The sequence below is a fragment of the Hydra vulgaris genome, chromosome 06 (assembly GCF_038396675.1).
Source record: "Hydra vulgaris chromosome 06, alternate assembly HydraT2T_AEP".
NCBI lineage: Eukaryota > Metazoa > Cnidaria > Hydrozoa > Anthoathecata > Hydridae > Hydra > Hydra vulgaris.
The window spans coordinates 31,843,284-31,867,500 of NC_088925.1; the positions used below are offsets into that span (position 1 = coordinate 31,843,284).

General features: G+C 28.0%; 2 protein-coding genes across 2 annotated transcripts in view; one reads left to right on the forward strand and one right to left on the reverse strand.

Moving 5' to 3' along the window:
* Positions 1 to 24,217, reverse strand: part of LOC100209209 (AP-2 complex subunit mu) — an 82,849-nt gene that overhangs the window by 39,154 nt on the left and 19,478 nt on the right. The window contains exon 3 of the mRNA XM_065799863.1: positions 4,070 to 4,335. Coding sequence (XP_065655935.1) covers positions 4,070 to 4,335 — 266 coding nt within the window. The remainder of the gene's footprint in view (positions 1 to 4,069; positions 4,336 to 24,217) is intronic.
* Positions 18,135 to 19,904, forward strand: LOC136082067 (uncharacterized). Its single transcript, XM_065800645.1, has 2 exons — positions 18,135 to 18,477; positions 19,639 to 19,904. Exons 1-2 carry the CDS (start codon positions 18,198 to 18,200, stop codon positions 19,902 to 19,904), a joined length of 546 nt encoding a protein of 181 aa, XP_065656717.1. The 5' UTR covers positions 18,135 to 18,197.

Sequence of the window (24,217 nt, forward strand, 5' to 3'; positions counted from 1 at the left end):
AGACTTCTGAACTTTTTGCTGTGGTAGTATAGTTCGTTTCTTTTTCAAGACATGTAAAATTAGGAAAACTATTTAGCATTGTTCGATGTTGGTTGCAAATGTTTTGTCCAATACTGTATATATATGTATATATATATTAGAAGTTACCAGAACCAGTTTACGCAGAGTCCTCGATTGTGCTTACTAAGTTTGCCTAAATATATCAAGTTGCTTAATATTAAATAATAGTTATTAGGTTGTTATTATTTGGAATAAGGGGTCATCCATAAAGTACTTATGCTTTTATTTCGACCTTCCTTCCCTCTTCTCACTCATTTTGACATACACTTTTTCAAGCACGCTCCACCTCCCTAAATATACCTACGCATTTAACCTACCTACCCAACATTTTATGATATTTCCTAAATTTAGTTTCTCCTTCTTTTATAATTCACCCCTGCCGCCCATCTCAGATAGGCCATTTGCAGCCCCTCTCCCGCATCCCAGCATACGTACTTTATGGACGATCCCTAACTTGCCCTCTTATATTGTTAATTTCGAAATCATCAAGAGAGCTTGAAAATTATAATTAACTCTATCAACTTCAAAAAATTAAGGTAAATGTCTTCCCCAGACTGCACTATTTTAGATGGTTATTTCTAACCAAATTGACAATGCCCTTTATCTTTACCCCTCTGCCAATATTGTGTTATTGGTGACTTTAATGCTCACTGAATGGCTTGTCTCTTACACCCTGCTAACACTAAAGCCCTCAGCTTCTGCAATTCTCAATCTCTTACTCAAATAGTTAACATTGTGACTTTGTTTCTTATCTACATTAATGATCTTCCTGACAACCTTACATCTTAAGTGGCTTTATTTGCTAATGACTCAACTCTAAACTCCTGTCTTGATATAAAGTCTTCTCTTTTCAATTGCTTAGAACAGGCAGCAAATCTTGAATCTGATCTCACTGATCTCTGTAACAGATTGGGGTTTGTAGTGGCTTATGAACTTTAACTCCAATAAAACTCAGTTATTTACTACAAACACGTATTGCATTGCTGTCGACATTCCTATATTAATGAATGGCAACACTCTCATTGTGTCCTCTTCTTTAGACCTTCTTGGATAATCGTTCACTACTAACCTCTCATGGAAACCATACAATCCATTGCAAAGTTAGCGTCTGTTAAGGTTGCTTCTCATTATCGTGCTTGTCATTTTCATACTCCTTATTACATACTTATACAAATCTCTTATTTCCCCTCCTATAGAATACTGTTGTCATATCTGGGCTGGTTCTTCTAATGATGCTCTTTCTCTTCTAGACAAGGTCCAAAAATGCATGTAAACGTGGTTGGACCAGCTCTATCTGCCAAGCTTGAGTCTCTTTCTTTTTTCTACAAATACTATCATGGCCACTGCTCAAAGGAGTTATCATCTCTAGCTCCATCAACTAAAACTCATTCTCGCTTGATTCGTCATTCATTAAAGTCTTGTTCTTTTACTGTATCTATCCCTGGAACTATTTGGAACTCTTTCCAATCTTCATATTTTCCTGAATCACAAATCTCTTTTTATATTTTACTATTACACTTTTCATTTTAATTATTGTTTTCACCTTTTATCCTATTATTCACTTTAATATTTTAAAAAAGTAATGTAAAGTAACATCACTATTAAAATCTTTTGTCAACAGTTTTTCTGACCAAAGACACAACTCTTTAGTCAGAAAAACTGTTGACAGACTCACATGATTTCCTAAAAATTCTTGAAAAAAACATCGTCAATCTTATATGTTGACCACTTATAATGTTCATTAAAATTACACCACAGTCAATTTTTCCAATTGATTGCTGGTTGTTAAATTCTGGTTAAATCATTTCATTACAATACTTGATTACATTTTTCAATGACTTGGTTAAATGTAATTTTTGTCACATTTTTAATAAAGTTTTAATAGATAGAAAAATAGTTTTACTATATTCATCTCCTCAAAATCCTAGAAGCCAATAGTCAAGAAGGTTATTCCATTTTTTTAAACTTTTTTTTCATCTAATTGTTGTTATAATCCTCTCACAACCCTAAAACTCAAAAGCTCTCACAAGCCTTGTCAAGCAAGGCAGCTGCATGAAAGTACAAATTGAACAAAGGTTGACCAGGGGACATTCCCAACTTCCAGGAATGTGGTGAACTTGAACTCTGTACTTCTAAATTACTAAGTGTATTCTCTCTCACTACTACCACTACCTTAATTTGGAGCTTAAAAAAAAAACATAACATTTGACATTACTTTTTAAATAAATTATTAATAATTGAGTTTCTATGTACTTTATTTGCTCAAATAATATTTGAAAAGTGGCATCGGTTTTTAGTTATTTCAACAACTTTTTAATATTAGTATTATTACACATTACAGTGTGATAGAAATATAATGAATCTATTTTTTTAAAGAAAGAAAAAATTTTAAATTTGCTAACCCCAGGCCTTGTTAAAAAGCGTTATGCCATTTGAATTTTATATACGAAATGGCAATTTCACATATGTGTTAAGCAATTTAAGTTATGCAAAAAATTTTATTCAATTATTTAAACAGTCTTTTAGAACAGTTTATGCGGAAAACATTAAGCTGTAAATAATTTTTGTAAAAAAATGTGTGGAATATTTTTTTATTAGATGAAAAAACTTTTTCTACTTTCGATTTTAAAAAAAAAATTTTCTTTTTAATTTACTTTGTCAAATTAAAATTAATTAATTTAATTCAAATTCTTTTGAAAATTTTAAAATGCTCTGTTTAACAACTTTTTTACTGCTAAAATTTCTAGACTATGTTAAAGTAAAAAAAAAATTTTAATTTAATTTATCTAATAATTTAATTCAAGTTACTTTAAAATGTTCGTTTTACATAACTCTTTTTTTTACATTTCAGTTTTGAAATTGTTTTTTAACAAAAGTTTTTCTTTATCATTAATTTTTTGAATTGATCATAGAGTGAACGTTGATTAGAAATGATTAACTATTTTATGAGTAGTATGCAAAGATTTGTTGAAGCTAAAATGTTAAAAAAAAGGTTGATAGTTTTTATTATTTGACAATTAAAGTGACCTTAAGTGCCAAGACAAGTTGTGTTCATATCATAAAAAATCCTTGAAAAATAAGTTTTATGTTAATTAAATTTTCAAGAACAAATTATTTATTGAGATATTAGCAAAAAACTTTATAATTTATTAATGCAATTTTTTTTACTCGAAGGTAAGCTCCGGCTCTTTGATTTTTTTTTTTTTTAAATGCTGGTCTGATTAATGCGCTTTTGTAATAATTAAATGTTAATTTTTAAATAGAAGAATGTCTTTATATATTTTATAAAACAAACCTAACTTTTATAACGGAATAAAAATAACACGATCAATAAGTAAATGCTTTAAAAGCTCAACTTATATTTAATTTATTTTAAAAATAAAACTAATATTAGTGCTATAAATATAAGATATGTGAATTTCAAAATTATACTGATAATTGTTTAAAAAAATTTCTGCAAAAAACATCTTAAAACCGAAAATACTATTATTCAATTTTTGCATTTAGTAAGAAATAGTGAAAATTCATTAAATTTCATGGTAAATGAAAACAAAATATTTTAATGGAAATAAAAAAAAACAAAGCAGAAAAGCGGTAATCTTCATTTAACTATAATTTTTATTTTGGGGAAATCCTAATCTAATTGTGTAAACCATTTTAAAAAAACTCTGCGGTAATTACATTTAAATTCCTTTAAGAAATTCAACCATAAACAATTGTCCTGAAATCTCATAACAAAATTTTAGAATAAAGAAATAATGTTAAAGGGGTTACAGCCCTTTAAGATTATTTCTTTATTCTAAGAAAAAATATTTATAATTTATAATCTCATAAATCTCATGATTTATAAATTATGTTTTTGATCAACTTCTGATCACCTTATAATATTAATCAAAACATAAAAATAATGAATTCTCTATAAAAATAATAATAATAATAATAATAAAAAAAATGATGAATAATCACTAGCCATCTGGTAAATTAAACTTAATTAAAATAATTGACTTACCATCTAATAACTCATATATTAAAACAAAGTTATTTTTCACATTGTCTTCAGTAACTTTTCCAAAATAGTTTGACATGACTTCAACTGTTTTATATAAAAACTCGAAAACTAATGCAGCATTGCAATTCTGTTTAGTTGCAGCTGCAATCCATACATTCCCACGTTTTATATGAAAGAAACTAGTACCAGCAATATTTGAGACAGGAGAACGAACTTGACCTCTTGCATGAATTATATTGACACGAAATGCATCAGAAGCATTGCGACTAAATAATACAAGAATAATTTAAATTAAACTTGAATACTTCTCAAAAACAAGCAACCATTACTATTGTTTTAAATATTACTACAGTATAATATAGAGCTTATTTTTTAAAAAGAAGTTTATCTATACATTTTATTGCAAATTTAGTGTTCATGAAACATACTAAAATAAAAATGGGTGAAGCCATGTATTTATATAATTAGTATTTACAGAATTTAAATATTTGAAATATTTATTTTCTAATGATGAATTTTCACTATGAGGGGTGAAAATGAAGATTCATTTTGTTAAAGCAATTTAATTCTGCTAAAAAACCTAACAAGTTAATACTTATTATTAAACATTATCAGCATTCTTTATTTGTATATCAATATTCTTTATTTGCTTCTTGAGTGACATAAATAATCAGTTCAACTCTGAAAAATACAGTTCTTACAAATGCTTGCTGTTGTATTCTACAAAACATTTCAGCAGCAACTTAGCATAGTCAGGATTTTTGTTTTAAAAATCTGGGTTGAGTGTGTTCCTAAAACAGTATGAAATAACTTCACTGAATTTTTTGAAGGTATCAATGAAATTGAGTGCTGGAAAGAAACTGCAATCTTTGGCTAGTCTCTAAAGCGTGTTTACATTTTTTTAAAGTTTAAAGCTATAATTGCCAACAAACTAGTTCTCATGATCTAGTTGAATGCCAATATAAAGCATCTTTGGCCCTTATACTACAACTGGCCAAACTGTCACACAAATTTTGAAACATGTGGTTTGTAGTAGTGATGTACCGATTGATCAACATCGGCTTAAATGGCCACTTTTTGCACAATTGGAATCAATATCGGCCGATACCGATTAATACTTTTTAATTAATTTACCGATTTGCATTACAGATGACATTTTAATATTTTTATCCTGCATTATGATAATAATTAAATAATAATCTAAACTTTATGCATTACTTAGAATTTTTTTGAGAAATTGTTTATTTTGACTTAGCTTACAGGTAAATTTGTTTACTCTTAAAATGATGTTTATAAGCTTTAATTCAAAAGCTGAATGTATTTATACTTTTATTACTATAATGTTGTTTTTAGAATAATTTTATTTTGTTGCTAAAATGCAGCTAATATGGTAGCTGGGATAAGAGAGACAGGTTACAACAGTTTGCCATGTTTTTACACACTTTGCAACTTGTGTTAAATGACGCTGTATTTGCCCAGATATATATTAAAAATATATCAATAATTTGTAAAAACATAGTTAACCCATTTTAATCATTCGCCATCATCTTTTGGAGCTTATCAAAAATATCAAATTCATTATCAAGTGTCAGAAAATAGGTTCAAACAAGACATTACAACAAGATGGAATAGTCAATATTTTGTGTTAGAAAGAATTTTTAAACAGAAACGTGCTTTGATCCCATTTTGTTGTAATAATGACAACTCTAAACTAAAGTCACTGGAAAACAATGAAAAGATTATTTTAGAAAAATTACTACAACTTTTAAAGATGTTTAATTGATTTAACAAATTTGTCAAGTGAGCGTGAAGCAATTTCATCTGCTATAATTCCAACAATACAAGTATAATTCCAACAATACAACAAACCATGCTGGTTTAAGCTGAAAAGTCTCCCTTGTTTTTAGGATTAGGGGTAACTTTAAAAGAATGTAAAAAATCAGCTAATAAAAGATTTGAAAGATATTTCATTTTCGAAAATCTCATTTTAGCCACATTTTTAGATCCAAGGAATAAAAATATTTTTTTTCCAAATAAAAAAGCTGATAGTTATTTTGAAAATATTATTGAATGGCTTGTAGATTGCTCAAAAAGTCTTCAACAAAAAGATCATAATGAATTTCAACCTGAGGTCAGTTTGTCATCAAGTACAATAAATCTAGATTTCGATTTTTCAAAATGCTAAGAAAGTTTTATTAAAAATAAAAACACTTTAATCAAAAACACATCAAAATATCTGAAGTTCTACAAGAAACAGAAAGCAAGCATTATTTAAAATTGAAAAATAAAGTTTTAATTTATTTGAGCCTAGACATTATCGCGCAATAAAATAGTCCTATAGTATGGTGGTGAGCAAATAGAAACAACTTCAAGCAACTAGCTCCTATAGCTCAGAAGTATTTATCATGCCCTCCATCTTCTATTGAAAGTGAACGGTTATTCAGTTGTGGAGGACAAATTTATTCTTCATGACGAAATAAGTTAACTTTAGAAACAGGAGAAATGCTTATGTTTTTACATAACAATATTCATATACACAACTTTAAATACTAAAAATTGTTACAACTGCTATTGGTGCTTTCTTTAGAATCCTAATGTTATCATTTTTTTGGTATTTGATTTTGAAATCTCTTGTTTTATTTTATTTTGAGAAAAAAATATATATATATATATTTATAAAGGTTTTTTTTTATTTTTCTAAAGAGATTATTCTCAGGTCATGAAATCTTGTATCTCATCTCAAAAATTAGGCTCTGGTGACTTCTGGAGAATCTTTAATAGTATCAATAATAAGGGCAAATCTTTAATTCCACCTCTCTTGTATGGCTCAGACTTTGTCACCTTACTTTTCATCAATTCTATCTCTTGATTCCACTAGTTGCGTTCTACCTGATATTGCCAACAAACAGGTTGATCCATTGCTTGACATTCGTATCACTCCAGCTTCTGTATCTGAAGTGATTTCTTTAATTCCACCTCTCTTGTATGGCTCAGACTTTGTCACCTTACTTTTCATCAATTCTATCTCTTGATTCCACTAGTTGCGTTCTACCTGATATTGCCAACAAACAGGTTGATCCATTGCTTGACATTCGTATCACTCCAGCTTCTGTATCTGAAGTGATTTCTTGCCTAGACTCTTCTATAGCTTGTGGCCAGGACAACATACCTGTTATTGTCTTGCAGAAGTGTTCTCCGGAGCTGTCATCTAGACTCCCAAAACTATTTAACAAGTGCTTATCAGAGTCTTGTTTTCCAGCCTGCTGGAAAGCGGCATCTGTTATCCGTATCTTCAAAAACTCTGGAGAGTGATCTGATTCGCCTAACTACCGTCTACTACCATTAGTCTTCTTCCTATCATAAGCAAGGTTTTTGAATCTTTAATTAACAAACATTTAATTTCTCATCTTGAATCTAATTACTTACTTTCTGACCATCAATATGGATTTCGATCTTCTCGTTCTACAGCTGAGTTGCTAACAGTAATAACTGATAGGTTTTATCGTGCATTAGATAAAAGTGGAGAGGTTAAAGCCATCGCCCTTGGCATTTCTTTATCAAAAGCTTTTGATAAAGTTTGCATGCTGGTCTTCTCCATAAGCTTTCTTCTTATGGTGTATCTGGCAACATCTTTAAGATTATTGAATCCTTCCTTTCCAATCATAGCATAAAAGTTGTCCTCAATGGACAGCACTCTTCTTCTTATTCTGTAACTTCAGGGGTTCCGTAAGTTTCTATCCTTGGCCCTATACTCTTTTTAATTTACATCAATGATCTTCCAGATATTCTCACATCTAAGGTGGCATTGTTTGCTGATGATACTACCATTTATTCTTGTCTTGATAAGAAACCAAGACTCTCTGATTGCTTGGAGGGGGCATTAGAGCTTGAAAAGGATCTCACTTCTGCTTCAGCATGGGGCTCAGTGGCTGGTGAACTTCAATACAGATAAAACTCAATTTTTTTTAACTAATCGTTATCGCAATAATTTAGATCTTCCTATATATATGAACAGTGATGTACTCGATGAGTCATCTACTCTCCATCTTCTAGGATTAACTCTTACTTCCAATCTTTCTTGGAAACCATATATCAAATCAATTGCAAAATTAGCATCTGCTAAGGTTGCATCTCTTTATCGAGCTCGCCACTTTCTTACTTCTGATTCTATTCTCTACTTCTATAAATCTCAAATCCGGCCTTGTATGGAATACTGTTGCCATATCTGGGGCAGATCTTCTAACGATGCCCTTTCTCTTTTAGACAAGGTGCAAAAACACATTGTAAACATAGTTGGACCTGCTCTTGCAGCCAACCTCCAACCATTATCACATCGTCGTAATGTTGCTTCTCTTTCTCTTTTCTACAAATACTATAATGGGCACTGCTCTAAAGAGCTAGCCTCTCTTGTGCCATCTACTAAAATTCATTCTCGTGTTACTCGTCATTCAATTAAGTCTCATCCTTTTTCTGTGATTGTTCCTATATGCTCCAAAAACGCTTATTTGTCTAGTTGTTTTCCTCGAACATCAGCTCTTTGGAATTCGCTTCCTTGATCTTGTTTTCCTGATTCATATAATTTGCAATCCTTGAAGTCGTCCGTCAATCATTATCTTGCTCTAAAATCTTCATCTTTCTTTCAGTAACTTCCAACTTTAATTAGTGGCTGCTTGCAGTCTTGTTGGAAGCGAAGATATTTAAAAAAAAAAATTAAAATTCTAAGTAAACTGCTTATCATAATACTATTTTCTTTTTTAAAATTGAAATAAAAATTGTTCCTCTAAAATTGTATTTATTTTTTGAAAGTTTTCATGGATATAAAAACTAAAAAATGTATACTATTTTAACTAAGTTTTTATAATAGCTTTTAAAATAAAGCTTTGGCTCTGATTTAGAACTAAGTATTTGTTTACAAGTTCTGATTCCATAAATAAGTTTACATGATTTAAAATTGTATGGTTTTATATTTTCAAAAATTTGAATAATTAGTTAATCCATCAGTATCGACATCAGTATCGGGCTTTTCCTATTCATCAGCATTAGTATCAACGAAAAATGTGCAATCGTTAAATCACTAGTTTATAGTACCAAGAAGCTAATTGAGCTCTATGGGTAGCAGAACTTCAAGAATAAGTATCTGGCATTTCAGGAGGATGGATTACATTAAAGTCCTTAGTCATTTTTGAGTTTCCACCTTGGTTCATTACAAAATCATGTTTGTTTTGATGATATTTATTTCAAATCAATTCAAAGTATTTTTAAATACCTTTTCTCACTGACAACAGACACATTTTCTTAACTCTTTATATGATTTTCCTGTGGCATATTTTTCACTCTTGTGCCGTGCTGTGCTGTGTTTAATACAATCATGAAGACTAGTCGCCATGAAGTCCAGTCGATATTTATTAGTATTTAGACACACATCAAAAAATTAATGATCCCAGTTTTTCTTCAAAATCGAGAACTTATTAATTAATGACATTTAAAAAAAAGTGTAATTATTCACAATTAAGTATATACGAAGAAAAAAAAAAAATGCTACAATAAAAATCATGGAACATTATTTGGTAAATCTATAGAATATCTTTCAATATAAGCAGAAACTGTTTTTGGAAATTAGTATTAAAGATGGTCCTAAATTTCTATATAAGATGATTCCAACTTTAAAATTAAACTCAAATTTTTTTGTTTAAACAAATAAACTCCATATGATGTAAAAATGGTTATATATTATTGTATAAATCAATCCTTTTTTAAAACTATACCATACTATATCAGGAAAGCATTAAAAAACAGAATATGGGTATGTATTTACTCTTTGACTTTATTTATCTTTTGAAAAATATTAGAAATCTATGGCTTTCAGAAAAAATATTAAAAACATGAGTACAGTGAGAATGGTATTCAAAGAGCAGCTTTTCAATAAAAGTGTTTTACATAATATTATTTAATAAATATAAAACAATTATGGAAACAAATGATATATTTAAATTTAAACCTTATTGTATGTGCTGAAAATAAAAAGGTTTTTGAAGTTATTGATAGCTATGTATTTATGCTTTAACTAAGTTTAGTGCTTTAACTATGTTTTATGCTTTTTTTTACTTAATAGTATTTTAATAAATTCAATAAGTTCAAATAATCTATAATAAAAATTTATTGAAAATTAAATATTAGTTTGCAAACTTATATCAGTAATTTGTAAAAATATATGTAATGAAAATAAACACAATGAAATAAAGAACCATAGAAAATAATAGTTTTAAATAACTTAAGAATTTTTAACAACTGGACAGAACTATATGCCAAGATTTTTTCACAAATTTCTCTCTTGAACCTAAGAGCCACACTCTTCTTGTCATTCTAGAGAAACAGATTAATCTATTATTAAACATCCTAATCAAAGCTTCCGTTGATAAAGTTATTTCTCTTATAAATTCTTCTTTTGTTTGTCGTCCAGAAAACATATTTGTCAGTTTCACAAAATTGTGCTCCAGAACACTCTTTAATACTCTAAATTTATTTAAGTGCTTAACTAAATCTTGTTTTCCTGGCTGCTAGAAAATGGCATCTGTGATTCTATCATTTAATAAGTCTTCTCTCCACTATTAGCAAGGTCTTTAATTAGCAAATTAATAAGTAATTAAAAAGTAATTAAAAGCAAATAAGTAATTAAAAAGTAATTAAAAGCAAATTAATAAGTAATTAAAAAGTAAAAATAATTAGCAAGTCTTTAATTAACAAATACTTTTAATATCACATTTTAAATCTAACAACTTTCTCTCTGACAACCAACACAGATTTAGTCTAATAACTTTCTCACAACTCGCAGCCTTTTTGGGAGTAAACTAGTTTAAAAAAACTTGTTAAATTTTTTTTCTATATTTTTAATATAATTTTTTTAAGTTAAAATATTAAACTTCGTTTAGTTTTAATCAAACTACTTCATTAAAAATTATTCCAAAAACAAAAGAACTTTTTTAATATGCAATATAAGAGTACAATAAATATGACATGACCAAAACAAAAATAATAGATAGATGCATATTTAACAATTTGAATAAAATCAGTTTATCAAAAACAGTGGTAAATATTAGGGTGTCCTAAAAAAAGTATTTTTTAAAAAAAAAACCCCCCATCCTTTCCCCCCCCCCCCCCCCCCACACACACAGCTCTAGTTAGTAGAAATATTTTTTGAATATTTATTATATAATATTTTTGAAAAATATGTTTTTTGGGACACCCTAGTAAATATTTATTTTCATAATATAATATATGCTGAGACCTCCTTAATGTGTTCTATATGATGAAAAAAATAGTGGTTTTGAAAATTTTTTGATTAACATATAAATAAAATTCTTCTAGTATCATGTTGGGTCTTAAATCATATAAAAATGATAATTATATTATGTAAAACTATTTAAAATTTTGATAATATTAGGAACTCGTTTTATGTTCAAAGGTCTTTGGGGACAGCTAAAAACAATTTTTATTCAAAAAGATTTTAAAATCAGGGTTTTAAATTTTAATGAATGTAGCAATTAAACTCTATGTATGTATATAGTAAATTTATGAATTAGTGATTTTTTATTTTCGAAGTTGTTTTTTAACAAAAAAAAAAAAAAAAAAAAAAAGTTTATTATATAACATAGTTTGTTTATTACATTTTAATTTGCTTTTTGGTTGATCATAGAAAAAACATCGTTAAGAAATACAAATTGAGATTATGTGCTGAAGGCAATGATTTTGTTAACGGCAATTGTCTTAAAAAATGAATAGATAGTTAACACCTGTTTACAGTTTATTCTGGTTGTTTTAATGTTTATGGGGAAAAAAATTTACTTTTCCTATAGTAGTTGTTTTTCAATTTTTATTAATAATAATAAAAAAACACTATGATATTGTAGCTTAGTATGAACTTATTACTTTATGTAAGCAAATGATCTGACCTTTTAAAAATAACTTGAAGGGGAAAAAAAAAATCTGAAAAAATTAATACTAAAAGTTGTTTTTTTGTTGTTGTTTTTTTGTTTTGTTTTTTTGTTTGTTTTGTTATTCACCTCCTCAAGGCCAAGAAGGCCACTACAGATGAGGAGGCTACTTAATTGTGGTTATAACCCTCTCTCAATTCTATAACTCTGAAACACAAACCTTGACAAACAAGGCTGCTGAGCAGAGAAACAAGTTGAGCGCAGTACTACCAGGGACGTCATAGGGATCGAACTCGGAACCTCTTGCTTATGAAGTAAGCACTTTACCACTACACCACTACCACATTTTATCTTATTCATAAGCAATATTTCCGTGCAATTTTTTGAGTTTGCTTTATGTAACACTGTCACGTTTCTTATTTTAAATGGTCCAAAACCTTAATAAAAACTAGAATCAAATTTTTAAAAAATTTAATGCTTTTAATTAATATATATTCAATATAACTATACCAAGACTAAACTGATCATAAATAATATCATGAACATGTAAATGAACGGTTTTAACCAATAAATCAAATTAACATTAGATTTTAAAGCCTAATAAAATAATAACCTCAGTAAAATTTCAAGTATAAAAGTGCGAGAGCAACAGACATTTGAAAAGTAAATTTTATTAACTTTTAAATGAATAAATAACCTTGCTATGCTTGAAAAAATTCTTCTTTTTTTTTAAATAAGACTGTTCAAAATGAACAAACAAGTAATTTCAATAAATAAATTATGAACTTATAATGAAAGAATATTATATATTTTTTTATATATCTATTTTTGCATGCTAACACTTTGAGAGATTCAGGTCAGTAGTTGTATGCTGTCATAAAGCAAAAATAGGTCAGCTTTTGCATCGGCATTAAATACATACATACATATATATATATATATATATATATATATATATATATATATATATATATATATATATATATATATATATATATATATATATATATATATATATATATATATATATATATAAATTAGTAAAAACACTTATCTAATTTTTGATTACTTTAACACTGTGTTTCACCATCAGTAGGTTCATCAGGAAGAATCATATAAGTGTTAGAGTGTCAGGAAGAATTAGATAAGTGTTTTTACTAATTTATTATTGCTCTGTTCTTTTAGAACGTTGAGCACTCTGTAGAATACACTAACATAATTTATATATATATATATATATATATATATATATATATATATATATATATATATATATATATATATATATATATATATATATATATATACCAGAGTGCATTAAAAAATCCTTGCTTTCAACAAAAATAATCTGGCTACATTCCAATAAAAGTTTTTATTGGTTCTCACAAGCAACTCTATTAAACTTTTTCCAAAAAAATCTGCCGAGAAAAATTAAAAATTTTATGAAATATTTAAACTATTTTTGGAAATTTTATAAAATTCATTTGAGGACCAGGTTGATTTTTGAAGAACTACTTTATAATAATATTAAGAAGCATTATTCTGCATTTTATGTACAAAATAGCAAATTTTAGGTTAAGCTAAAATTTTTAAACTGAAAAGCTAAGTCAGGATTAACTTTTCATGCCACAGAAGAAGACAAAAGCCATTTGGATTGATGCTCATTATGTTCAAGAATATCAAAAACTAGTCAAAACTCAAAACATAATCCCCAAGGGTAGGTGATTCTTAGAACAAGACAAACTCTTCCTTATCTCTTATAAACCTAGTATTATTTTTCCTTTCAAAATCACAGGCTTTGGGTCCAGGGTATTGCAATAGTTTTTTGTCTATTTCTTCTTTCGTGCTATTAGGTATAGAACTATCTATGTTAGCTAGACCAAAGATAACAGTTTTAGGATCTAAGTGACAAAAAGTTTCAGTGTTTAAAAGCCTAATTTATTGACAAAACAAGCAATAAAAAAAGAAGAACTTTTTTGATTTCTGAATTAACCTGGATTGCTGAAGTGTCTGGTTAAAACCTTAGAAGCATGAATAATTGACCTAAAATTTGCCTTCCTTTCTAATTCTGTGATCCTCTATTTGCTCATATTTAGAAGCTCCTTAGTCTGATTAAAGCACAGAGTAGATGATTGAACTCCCTGTTCTTAACGTAATGTAGATTCTGTAGGGTTCTCTCAGTGAGCTAATATTAAATTTTAGAAATATTGTATGTTAAGAATTTATATAAAATAATAAAAAATAAATAAATAAACTGGCAACACATATACTAACCTCAATCAGGTTTCCATCAAAATATAACTGAACTGCTTTGTTGTCGTGTCTTATATCATTTTGAACAAAAAATTTCAAACTTACTGCATATTTTTTAACTAAATTACTTTTTATTCAGAAAGTTGAGGTGTAAGAAAGTGGCAGCTTATATGGACCACCTCTTGCCTTTGCAATCAGCTTAACCAAGGTTGCTATCATTTTATTGGTTAATATGTCAATACTTATAGCTGTTCTCACCATTTTCTTAATACATTATTTTGTTACAATAATGGTCTGTCTCTGTTTTCTGTTTCTCAAATTAGGTGCATATTCATTCTAGGAATGCTTTTTTTCTTCCTCAATTCGATCTTTTTTCTTCTAACTTTCTTGCATAAATTGCTTACTTTGAAAAAAGACACGCCACAAGTAACCTTTTGTCTGAATTAGACCCTTCTTTCAAGTAAAAGAAGTGTTTAATAACATCAGCCCGGGTTTAAAGCTTAACTGAGGACATCTTTGCTGGCTTACCAACTAAGAAGCACTCCTTCCACAACTACTCTCTCCTTTCTTCATAGTTTGTTTTAAACATTAACATTTTTATTTTTTAAAGGGATTCCTGCTGTATACCAGATTTTTATTTTAAATCATAAAACTATATTAAATAAAAGGATTTAAAAAAATTTAATTCATTAAAATATTGATATAGAAAAAAAGATAGACAAGTCAAGGCTTACCAGTGTGATTCATAATAGCAGTTCAAAGAAAAAATGTTCAGAAAAATTCAAGAGAAAATATTCAAAAAAAAACTTTAAAAAATCATTGAGAACAATCCATGAATAGAACTTGAGTTTAAAACCATGAATAAGAAACTTGAGAACAAATATACTTATAGGAAGTAATATTAATATTCGTACTTCTTAAGCAACATAATAATCAGATTCTTACCAAAATGTTACCTAGAGGGACCACATAGGTCTAATTGAAAATAAAATATCAAAAAATATATTGTTGCAAAATGTGAGCTGTGTAATGCTTCTTAACAAGGCCTGATATATATATATATATATATATATATATATATATATATATATATATATATATATATATATATATATATATATATATATATATATATATATATATATATATATATATATATATATATATATATATATATATATATATCATAGATCATCCAGACTATATTTTTAATATCTGGAAAATTGTTTAATTAAATATCCGGAAAAGTTCCGGAATATATTTTCCTCTTAACTTAGCTTTTAGCTGAATTGTTTCTAATTTTGTTTTTAACTTTTCTTAATTTTTTATGAGTAATCAGTAAAAAAGATTAAAAAAACAAATATATTACAAAAATATATACCTAAACTTGTATCTTTGGAAACCATTTTGGATATCCCGAAAAATTAAAAATTGAGAAAAATATCCGGAATTCTGAAAATATCCAGAAAAAAATAATCCCTGATATATATATACAAGGCGCCACAAATCGTTTTTTTTCTAATGAATGTTGATGTTTGTATCTTTATTTATTGACGAACATCAAATTTAAAAGATAATAAGGCAGTTTTATTTTCAAATAAATCTTTTATTCAACTAATTTTTTATTAAATTATAAGGGAGTTTCACTTTCAAATAACTTTTCTAGTTAATTGGTTATTAGATATATTAAAGATGCTTATTGAATTTTATCAATTTTTTATTATTTCAAAACAATTTCTCACACATTTGCTAAATGTGAGCGAATTGATGATAATTAATATGCAATTACCTAAATATGCAATAACCTTTGACTGTAACTGTTATCCATTAATACAAAATAGTGGATTTTTCTCAATTTAGTTTGTTAAATTTATTTACTTATAAAAAATATATGAACTTGAAGAAATTAAAATAAAAGGAAACTAAAAATTAAATAAAAGTTATTTTGACATTTCTTTTTTTAAACCTTTAAAAATAATATATTAACCATTTAATAATTTATTATTTTAAGTTATTATTAAATACTTAATATGATATTATTAAGTTTATATTATTAAGTATTTAATAATAAAAATCATATTATTGGTGTTGTTAAGCACAAATAAATAACGAAAACTAAAATAAACATCATAGCCAGCAAAACGGATTTCGAATTGGATGGGCACAATCGTCAAGTTCTAAAAAAGTTTAGAGTTTTCTTTTTAGAAAGTGCCTTCTGCCCCCCCCCCCCAGTGTTGTTGGCTCTGAACATAACAGTTTTATATATTTTACTAGATTATATATATTTTTTTCTTGAACATTGCGAAGACATTGAATATTTGCTTAAACATACTAAAACATTGTTTTAGAAGAAAGCAATGTTTTGTAAATGAGAGGAAACATGTAAATGTGTAAGGTTAACATGTTTCCTCACGGTTGAGGTCCCTATCATGATCATCTATCGATCTACTCATCATTTAATTTACGCTTGTTAGTCCTTGCTTTTGGCAATTACTAAAGCTTTATTTTTGTAATTGCTACTTTTTATACTTTTACTTTTATTTTTGAAAAATGTTGACATAAAATGAAATAAGTTACTGTTTAATTTTGTTGATTATTAAGAAATTGTGGGTAAAATTGGATGTAATAATACAAAAGTTGTGAGTAGAATCAAATGTTTTGCATTGACAGTAGAAGAATATAACTTTGATCAAATTTAAAATTGTTTGTTTTTAAATTTTTTTTTATTATTAATTTTTATTTTTTAGATATTTTTACCAATAAAAAATAAAATAAAATATTTTGTCTAACCACTAACAGAGTTCCAAACAGCGAAACTATAGCCCCATAAAAACCTAAAGAGTTCTAAGTTTTATTCAGAACTTTTTTTATTTAAAAACTAAGCACCAGTGTTAGCTTCATTTTTGTGACCGTAACGAAACGTAACGTAGTCAGACTTCATCTTCCCAAAAACCAAAATTGAACGTAACGAAATAATAATTCAACAAAGTTGAACAAAGTTGAACGAAGTTGAACAAAGTTGAGCAGGATAACTTAAAATATTGAAAACTTCATCACCAATTTGCAATTAGTAAATATATATGAATGTTGCTTCAACTAATAGTTTCAACCTAAGATTAGCAATGGTATTAGGTCAATTTAAGATGTAAATTAATTACCTTAATGCGTGAAAAACTAGGATATCAAATGTACTAAATCAAAACTGAAAAAAGCTAATCAGGACTTAATACTGGCTATTGCCACATTTGGGGACCTACATTTTATTTATTTTGACTAATTTTTAGTAAAAAACAAAAAGTTTAGTATTACTATTGTAGAGTTATTTCCAATCGTGTAAGCTATTTAATAAACAAAATTAAAATAAAAATTTGACAAAGATAGTAATTCTTTATTAGTATGCTATCTTTTATTTCCCATACATTGAGTAATTTAATAAATCTTGATAAATCTTCACATCATGTTGCCAATTTACTAACAGAAGCATGCTAATTTTTGTTGCTATATGGGAAATGTTGTTAATTGAAATAAAATCATCAACATTTGTTGGCAATCTTGCATTCAGTGATCTGTGCCATAAAGTTTTAGGCATAACATTAAAAATAATTAATATTTTTACTCATAAAGAAAACTTATGTTGGTAGTTTTTAACCTATAATGATTATTTAAGAGAAAAGCATTATTTAGAACATTTACAACTTTAATATTAAAAATTATATATATATATATATATATATATATATATATATATATATATATATATATATATATATATATATATATATATATATAAACATATTGCTATGAATGATTAAATTTTAGATAAGACCTTTTTTTGTTCCATTTTGTATTTGTTTTCAAAGTGTGATTAAAATGAAATATTTTACTAGTGATTTGGGAGTGCTTGTCATTAGTTAGATATTAAACATCAAACAAAAACTTTAGAAATGACAGAGACTAATGTTAGAGCATCAGAGTTATGGGAGCATTTTGAAGACTGTGAGCTAGATGCTGATGGTGTCCTAAAAGCTAAATGTAGACTGTGCACTAATGTGACACTACGCCGTAAAAATCTTTCAACAGCTGCATTGTGGGGTCATCTCAAGTCAAAACACAAGAAAATTGCAGCAGAAGTACTTGAAAAGAAAGCCTCTCGAAAAAGACAAGCAGCAATTGAATCTGCTGATATTTTAGAAGCAGGACAAAAGTTAAATCAGTGTGACAAAGGTAAGATACTAATATTTTTTTGCTACAGTGTGGGTTTATAGAAATTTTATTCCTATTTAGTAAGGTACTTATTTCAAGTAAAAAAATTCAACATGGTTTTTATAAGCCTCTGGCTTAAAGATATTGTTTGAAAGAAAACTATTTTTAAGCTGATTTTAAGTCCTAAATCCCAAAAAATTTTGATAAGAATATTTTTGTGCATTTATTTCTGTGAAAGGAAAGACTTTACAGCATACCTATCAAAAATATAATGTATACATTAGAGAAAGGACAAGAAGAAAGTTAATACAAGTAAAAATGATTCAATCAATAAACTTTAAAAACTCAACTTGAATTGATTCATTTTTACAAAATTTCAGTAAGTTCTAAATTAAAGAGGGATATTTAATTGAGTTTTTTTTAATTCAGCATCTAAAAATGCCCATCAAGCTGTTACATATTTAGTTTTGTAATGGGGTTCATAGCATTTTTATTGCAAACTTTGGCTGCTTCTTAAATTAACAAAATAAACAATTTTAACACCTGAACACGCATGAGGTGAGATAGCTTAATTCAAGTTTAGGCCTTAAAAATAAGTTCCACAGTAAAACTCTGAACTAAATAAACATTGGTTTATGAAACAGAATATTGAGTTCATAATGAAATCAGTTTTTAGACACATTTTGAAGGAGTGAACTTTGCTAACTCCAAACTATTTATCTTTAAAGATGTTGAAAAAACCGGGCTCAGTCACATCAATTCTTTAAATTTGGCCGTAATGGGCCTAAGGTACCTTTTAAACTAGAAAGCCCCTCTTGAGTAAACATTGGAACTGAGTTAAAAGGTACCTCATTAGTGAACTTTTTAAGTATGAATTTCTATTTGTTTTAAAAGAATTCTTCTGTTCCACAGACACACAGATAGTTTAGGCTAGGTTCAATAATTTGAATTCTCCAATAAAGTTCCTTCAGGTCCACCATAAAAGAGCAGAATACTCACGCCTAACATACAGTGAAAAATCAGGAATACATTCCATTTTTGCAATTGTACCACTGTCCTACTCAACCGAATAATGAATGCCTAATAAGGAGATAAATAAAATAATAAAAAATGTAAATAAATCATTTAGATTTGAGATGTATAAAATGTTTCTGATGACTGAAAACAATAATATTTTTTCAGGATCAGACAGTCTACAAAGTCCTTCAAACTCAAAAAAACTTCGTGAAGAAAGTGCTGTGTCAATTGCATCATTCTTCCAGCCAAAGTATTCTACTTACGACAAGCGCCAGCTTCAGTTTGACCTGGATTTCATGAGGTGGATTGTTGCACTCTCGATGCCTTTCAGTGTTGCTGACCATGAAGAAACAAAAGAATTTTTTAAGAAGCAGCTGCCAAGGGTCACAGTTAAGAACTCTACAACTTTTGCAAAGTTCAAGCTTCCCTAATTATATAAACAGATTCATAAACAAATCTTTACAGAGTTAGAACAAGAGCTACCTGAAGTTGATGGTTTTGCTCTTACTTCAGATATGTGGACATCAAGAGCTAATGAAGCTTACATAAGTCTTACCTTGCATTTTGTCAATAGAAATTTCAACCTCATTAAAAAAGTCATCAGTTGCAAGCATTTTCCTGGATCTCACACTGCAGTGGCAATAGCTGTGGAAATAGACAAACAAATTGAATCTTTGCCAAATGTCAAGTCAGAATGTGAGAAGGTAGTGGTTCATGATGCAGCTGCAAATATGAGGGCATCCTTTCCAAACAGCTCTCAACTTTCTCACTTATTACTATGTGCTGATCATGGTGATTTGACTACTTAAAAAACTTTATATCAACAAAAATTTAATGTGTCTTATATTATCAGGGCCTTATATGTATGTAGATCTTAGAAACTTTGTAAAATAATAATCTTTTTAAGTATGTAAGAAGTTCTAATGATCAATGTAAAGACTTTGATCTTATAATACAAGAAATAGTTAAATTCCTAATTTTAACCTAGCCTGCATTTAGATACAGTCTAAACTTTAACACATACAGTAGAATAGTTGGTATTCTAATAAAAGTCTTGGTTAACTATAATATTTATTGTTTCAAGTTAAAATAGTTTTGACAGAAGATTTTGGTTAAAATAATCTTAGTACAATAACTGTGTTTAACTTACTTTTGAAATTTGTTTGAAAGAACTTTTTCAATAAGTTTTTGTGAATTCAAAACTAGAAAAAAGAAGTTTTTTCTTTTTCTATGAAAAAATTGAAGACTGCTCAAGGTAAGGGTTGGTTTTGAATTAGCTAAATATTTTTCATGAAGGGTGGTTCTAGGTAAAAGATTTTGCGCACATGGCTGGAAATTTACACTGCAGTTTAGCAGGGTGAGTTTTAAAAACTTGTTTATGAAGTTCTTATCATAAAAATTTTTAAATACTTATTATTCCTTAGTGGCTTCCAATACAAATTTGATAATTTATTTAATTCAAATTATCTTATTTCTTTATGTAATATTCCCAGTAAATTACATGAAAGGTCCTACTAAGTTTCAGACATTGCTGATTCAACTAAAATAACTTTGTGTCATTTATTAATGGGTCACTATAGGGTCCAAACCATTGGGTATGAACAAAATGCCTATAGCTAATCTACACCTATCTTTTATCAGTGATTGCTCATATAAATCTTTTTGGGCTATTGCCGTCCTAAATGTTCAAAGACAAAAATGTGGCAATTTGCCAATACTTTTCTTTAACTTGTTAAAGCAATTTAAACATTTTATTCAACACTAACTTACTAATTCTCCATTTTTAGATTTATGTTTAATTTATAAACGTATAATTAATTCCAGCTGCTTTTAATTTTTCATGCAATGTTAAAAATTTTCTTAAAAAGGAGCCATAGTAATATAACAATGTGATTAATTTCAGACTGTTCATCAAACAAAACAAAATCAAACATAGAGGAAGAACTTGATAAATATTTGGCAATGCCAAGGCCAGATCCCAAAGAACTGGATATTCTGATGTGGTGGAGAAATAGTTCAACCTCTTTGCCATTACTCTCAAAGCTGGCACGAAAACTTCTTTGCATTCCAGTCACTTCTGCTTCATCTGAGCGAGTTTTTTCTGTTGCTGGGGGCATTGTTACAAATCAAAGACACAACCTTGATCCAGAAAATGTGCACATGCTTGTTTTCTGTCATTCAAATATGGCAAAAATAAAGAGAAATCTGGCAGAAAGCATTGAAACTGAAGAGGAAAAGAAACAACGTGAGATGGAGAAACACTTACAGTAAAAACTGACCAGATTTTTTTGTACAGTGCAGTTATTGAACAGCTAAAAATAATAAAAAATTAGAGGCAGAAAGAATCTCGAGTAACAAATATCTCAAATTTCTCAATTTTTTCCAAGTTTTTTTTTTAAAGACTATCTAGCAGAAGTAGGGGGGGGGGGCAATGCCCAGTGTTATGGGATATCCAGCAGAACTTTTGGGGTTATTAATTAAAAAACTAATCGGAGTATCATGCAATTAGCAAAACATTAAAATTGGAGATTATATTTTTTAAGTTTTTTTTGTAAAATCCAAGATTTTTGTACTTTTCATTCAAGATTTTATCCATGTGCCTAAAACAGCACGTCTAAATGTTTTCTTTTGTGTTTTTCTTGAATCACCCTTATCCCACATGCAGAAATTAAATTCGCATTTCAGTCCGAATTTAGTCCATACCTTGTTTTGGAACAAATTTATTATAACAGTTAGTCTTATTGCAGTTAAACAATTCTTTTGATTAAATACTATCAGTACCTAATAGCTTTTGTAAAAAACAAGTGCAAAGAACAGAAAAGATGCTTTTGCAAATTTTCACCCTACAACGAATAAAAAATTTTGCTGATTATTTTTTGCCCAAAGCTTAAACGAAAAAAAAAGTTTTCTTCTCCCATCACTTCAGTCAAACAATTTTGTTCTAAATAGAGGAATTAAAATAAACTCTCTGATATAAATGCCTAATCTTGTAAGAATGTTAATGAGGAAAGTGGGGGCTACACCACTGCTTTAAACATTTGGGGTTTTTGGAATTTAATTTCAAAATTGTGTTCCAATATTTTGTAATATTCACAAATTTTAATGTATCCTTTTTATTGCAATAAAGTTTCATTTCTCTATTTTGTCTTGAATTGTTACAAATAGTTCACTACAAAAAAATTGTGCTTAATTGGTTGTTTAAGGGTTGTAATTTAAAAATACAATAAAATTAATGATAAATTGGCTTTTAAGCAAATGTTTTTCCTTTACACTATTATTGCTAACAAATTACACAATATTTTTGGAAACTTTGCCAAGTCTAATTTTAGTTCAAAAAGTACAGGCTTGAGACCACATTTTCGCAGGCTTAGGCTCGACTTTCTAAAATCACACTAAACTCTGGCTTTAACATCTTCTTAAATTTAATTTTGGTTATTTATACTAGCAATACAAATCAGTGGTTTTTAAAAGTTAATTAGGTTGTTCAAAAATGTATTTGGTTCAACTACGTTCAACTTTGTTCAACTACTTTTAACTAAGATGATTAATACAAAAATACCATAAATAAACGTAACGTAATTGAAACAAAACTATGTTACGTTTAATTACGTTCAACTACATTCAACTTCGTTGACCGTAGTTAAACGTAGTTGAACGAACGTAACACTGATGCTTATTAAAAACAAAACAAAACTGAGGTTCCATATAGCCATTAAATTCCTTTACTTTGTTATAATAATTAGGTAACTAGGCCATAGATTCTATAGCAATGGCAAAGACTCTTTACCTAGGACAATGTAAAATTGGACATAACAGAAGAAAGAACCTGGACATAACAGAAGAAAGAAAATAAAAATCGAAAAACTGTAAAAAAAACAAACTGTAAAACAAAAAAGTAAAACATTTATTTTTAAAATTATTTTGGCGAATTTATATTTATTTTAATGAATTTATGAAATGCTATTTAGTTTCAAACATCGGTAATTCATACTGAGATGTAAGCTTAGCTCGGATGACTCCATCTCTTTTTTTCCAGAAGGGCAAGTATAGTTTCTTCAGATAGATTATCTGAGTTTACAAATTATGTCACTTTTCTTTCTATTTTAGATGTAGATTGAAAAAGAAAAAGACTTTATTTTTTCCAACTATATTGTCTGCATAAAAAAGTTTTCTAGCGGTGATGATTGTATTACTTTCCTTTTCATATTTTTATGAAAAAGTTAGGCAACTTTTTTAACAACATTACAAATCATCCTTTTCTGTACTGTTCGTTGATCGACAAGAAAATATATTTCCCTATTAGAAACTTTCATTTTGCAACGACAGTCAATAAAATTTTTACATTTGCAAGTACATATATCAAACAGAGTTATTTCACATTTTTTTCTAAATATTGTTGCTTTGTCTTGTAACTTATGAAGATTTTTTTAAGACTTATACTCTTTGTTTATGTTTAATATCCAGCTCAAAATTTGTTGATCGGATATTATTGGAACAGATGCTTTTTGCCATATACCTTTTGAATCTCGCAGTACAATATTTGAAATATCCTTCACAGAATAATTCCTTTCCGTTAGCATTCTCTTTTAATACCAGTCTGAAAAAAAAGATGTTTCATAAGATCTGATTGTGTATGAAGAACATTTTTATTTAATTCCTTGGTCAAGGCCAAACACTTTGCAAAATGACTCCTTACGAGTTTTAGGCATCTTTGTCTAATCTGATCTAATCTTTGCCATCTGAT

Coding starts and splice junctions, on each gene's coding strand:
- LOC136082067 (XM_065800645.1), top strand. CDS start 18,198: ATGACAGAGACTAATGTTAGAGCATCAGAGTTATGGGAGCATTTTGAA. Junction 18,478..19,638: donor GTTAAATCAGTGTGACAAAG/GTAAGATACTAA, acceptor ATATTTTTTCAG/GATCAGACAGTCTACAAAGT.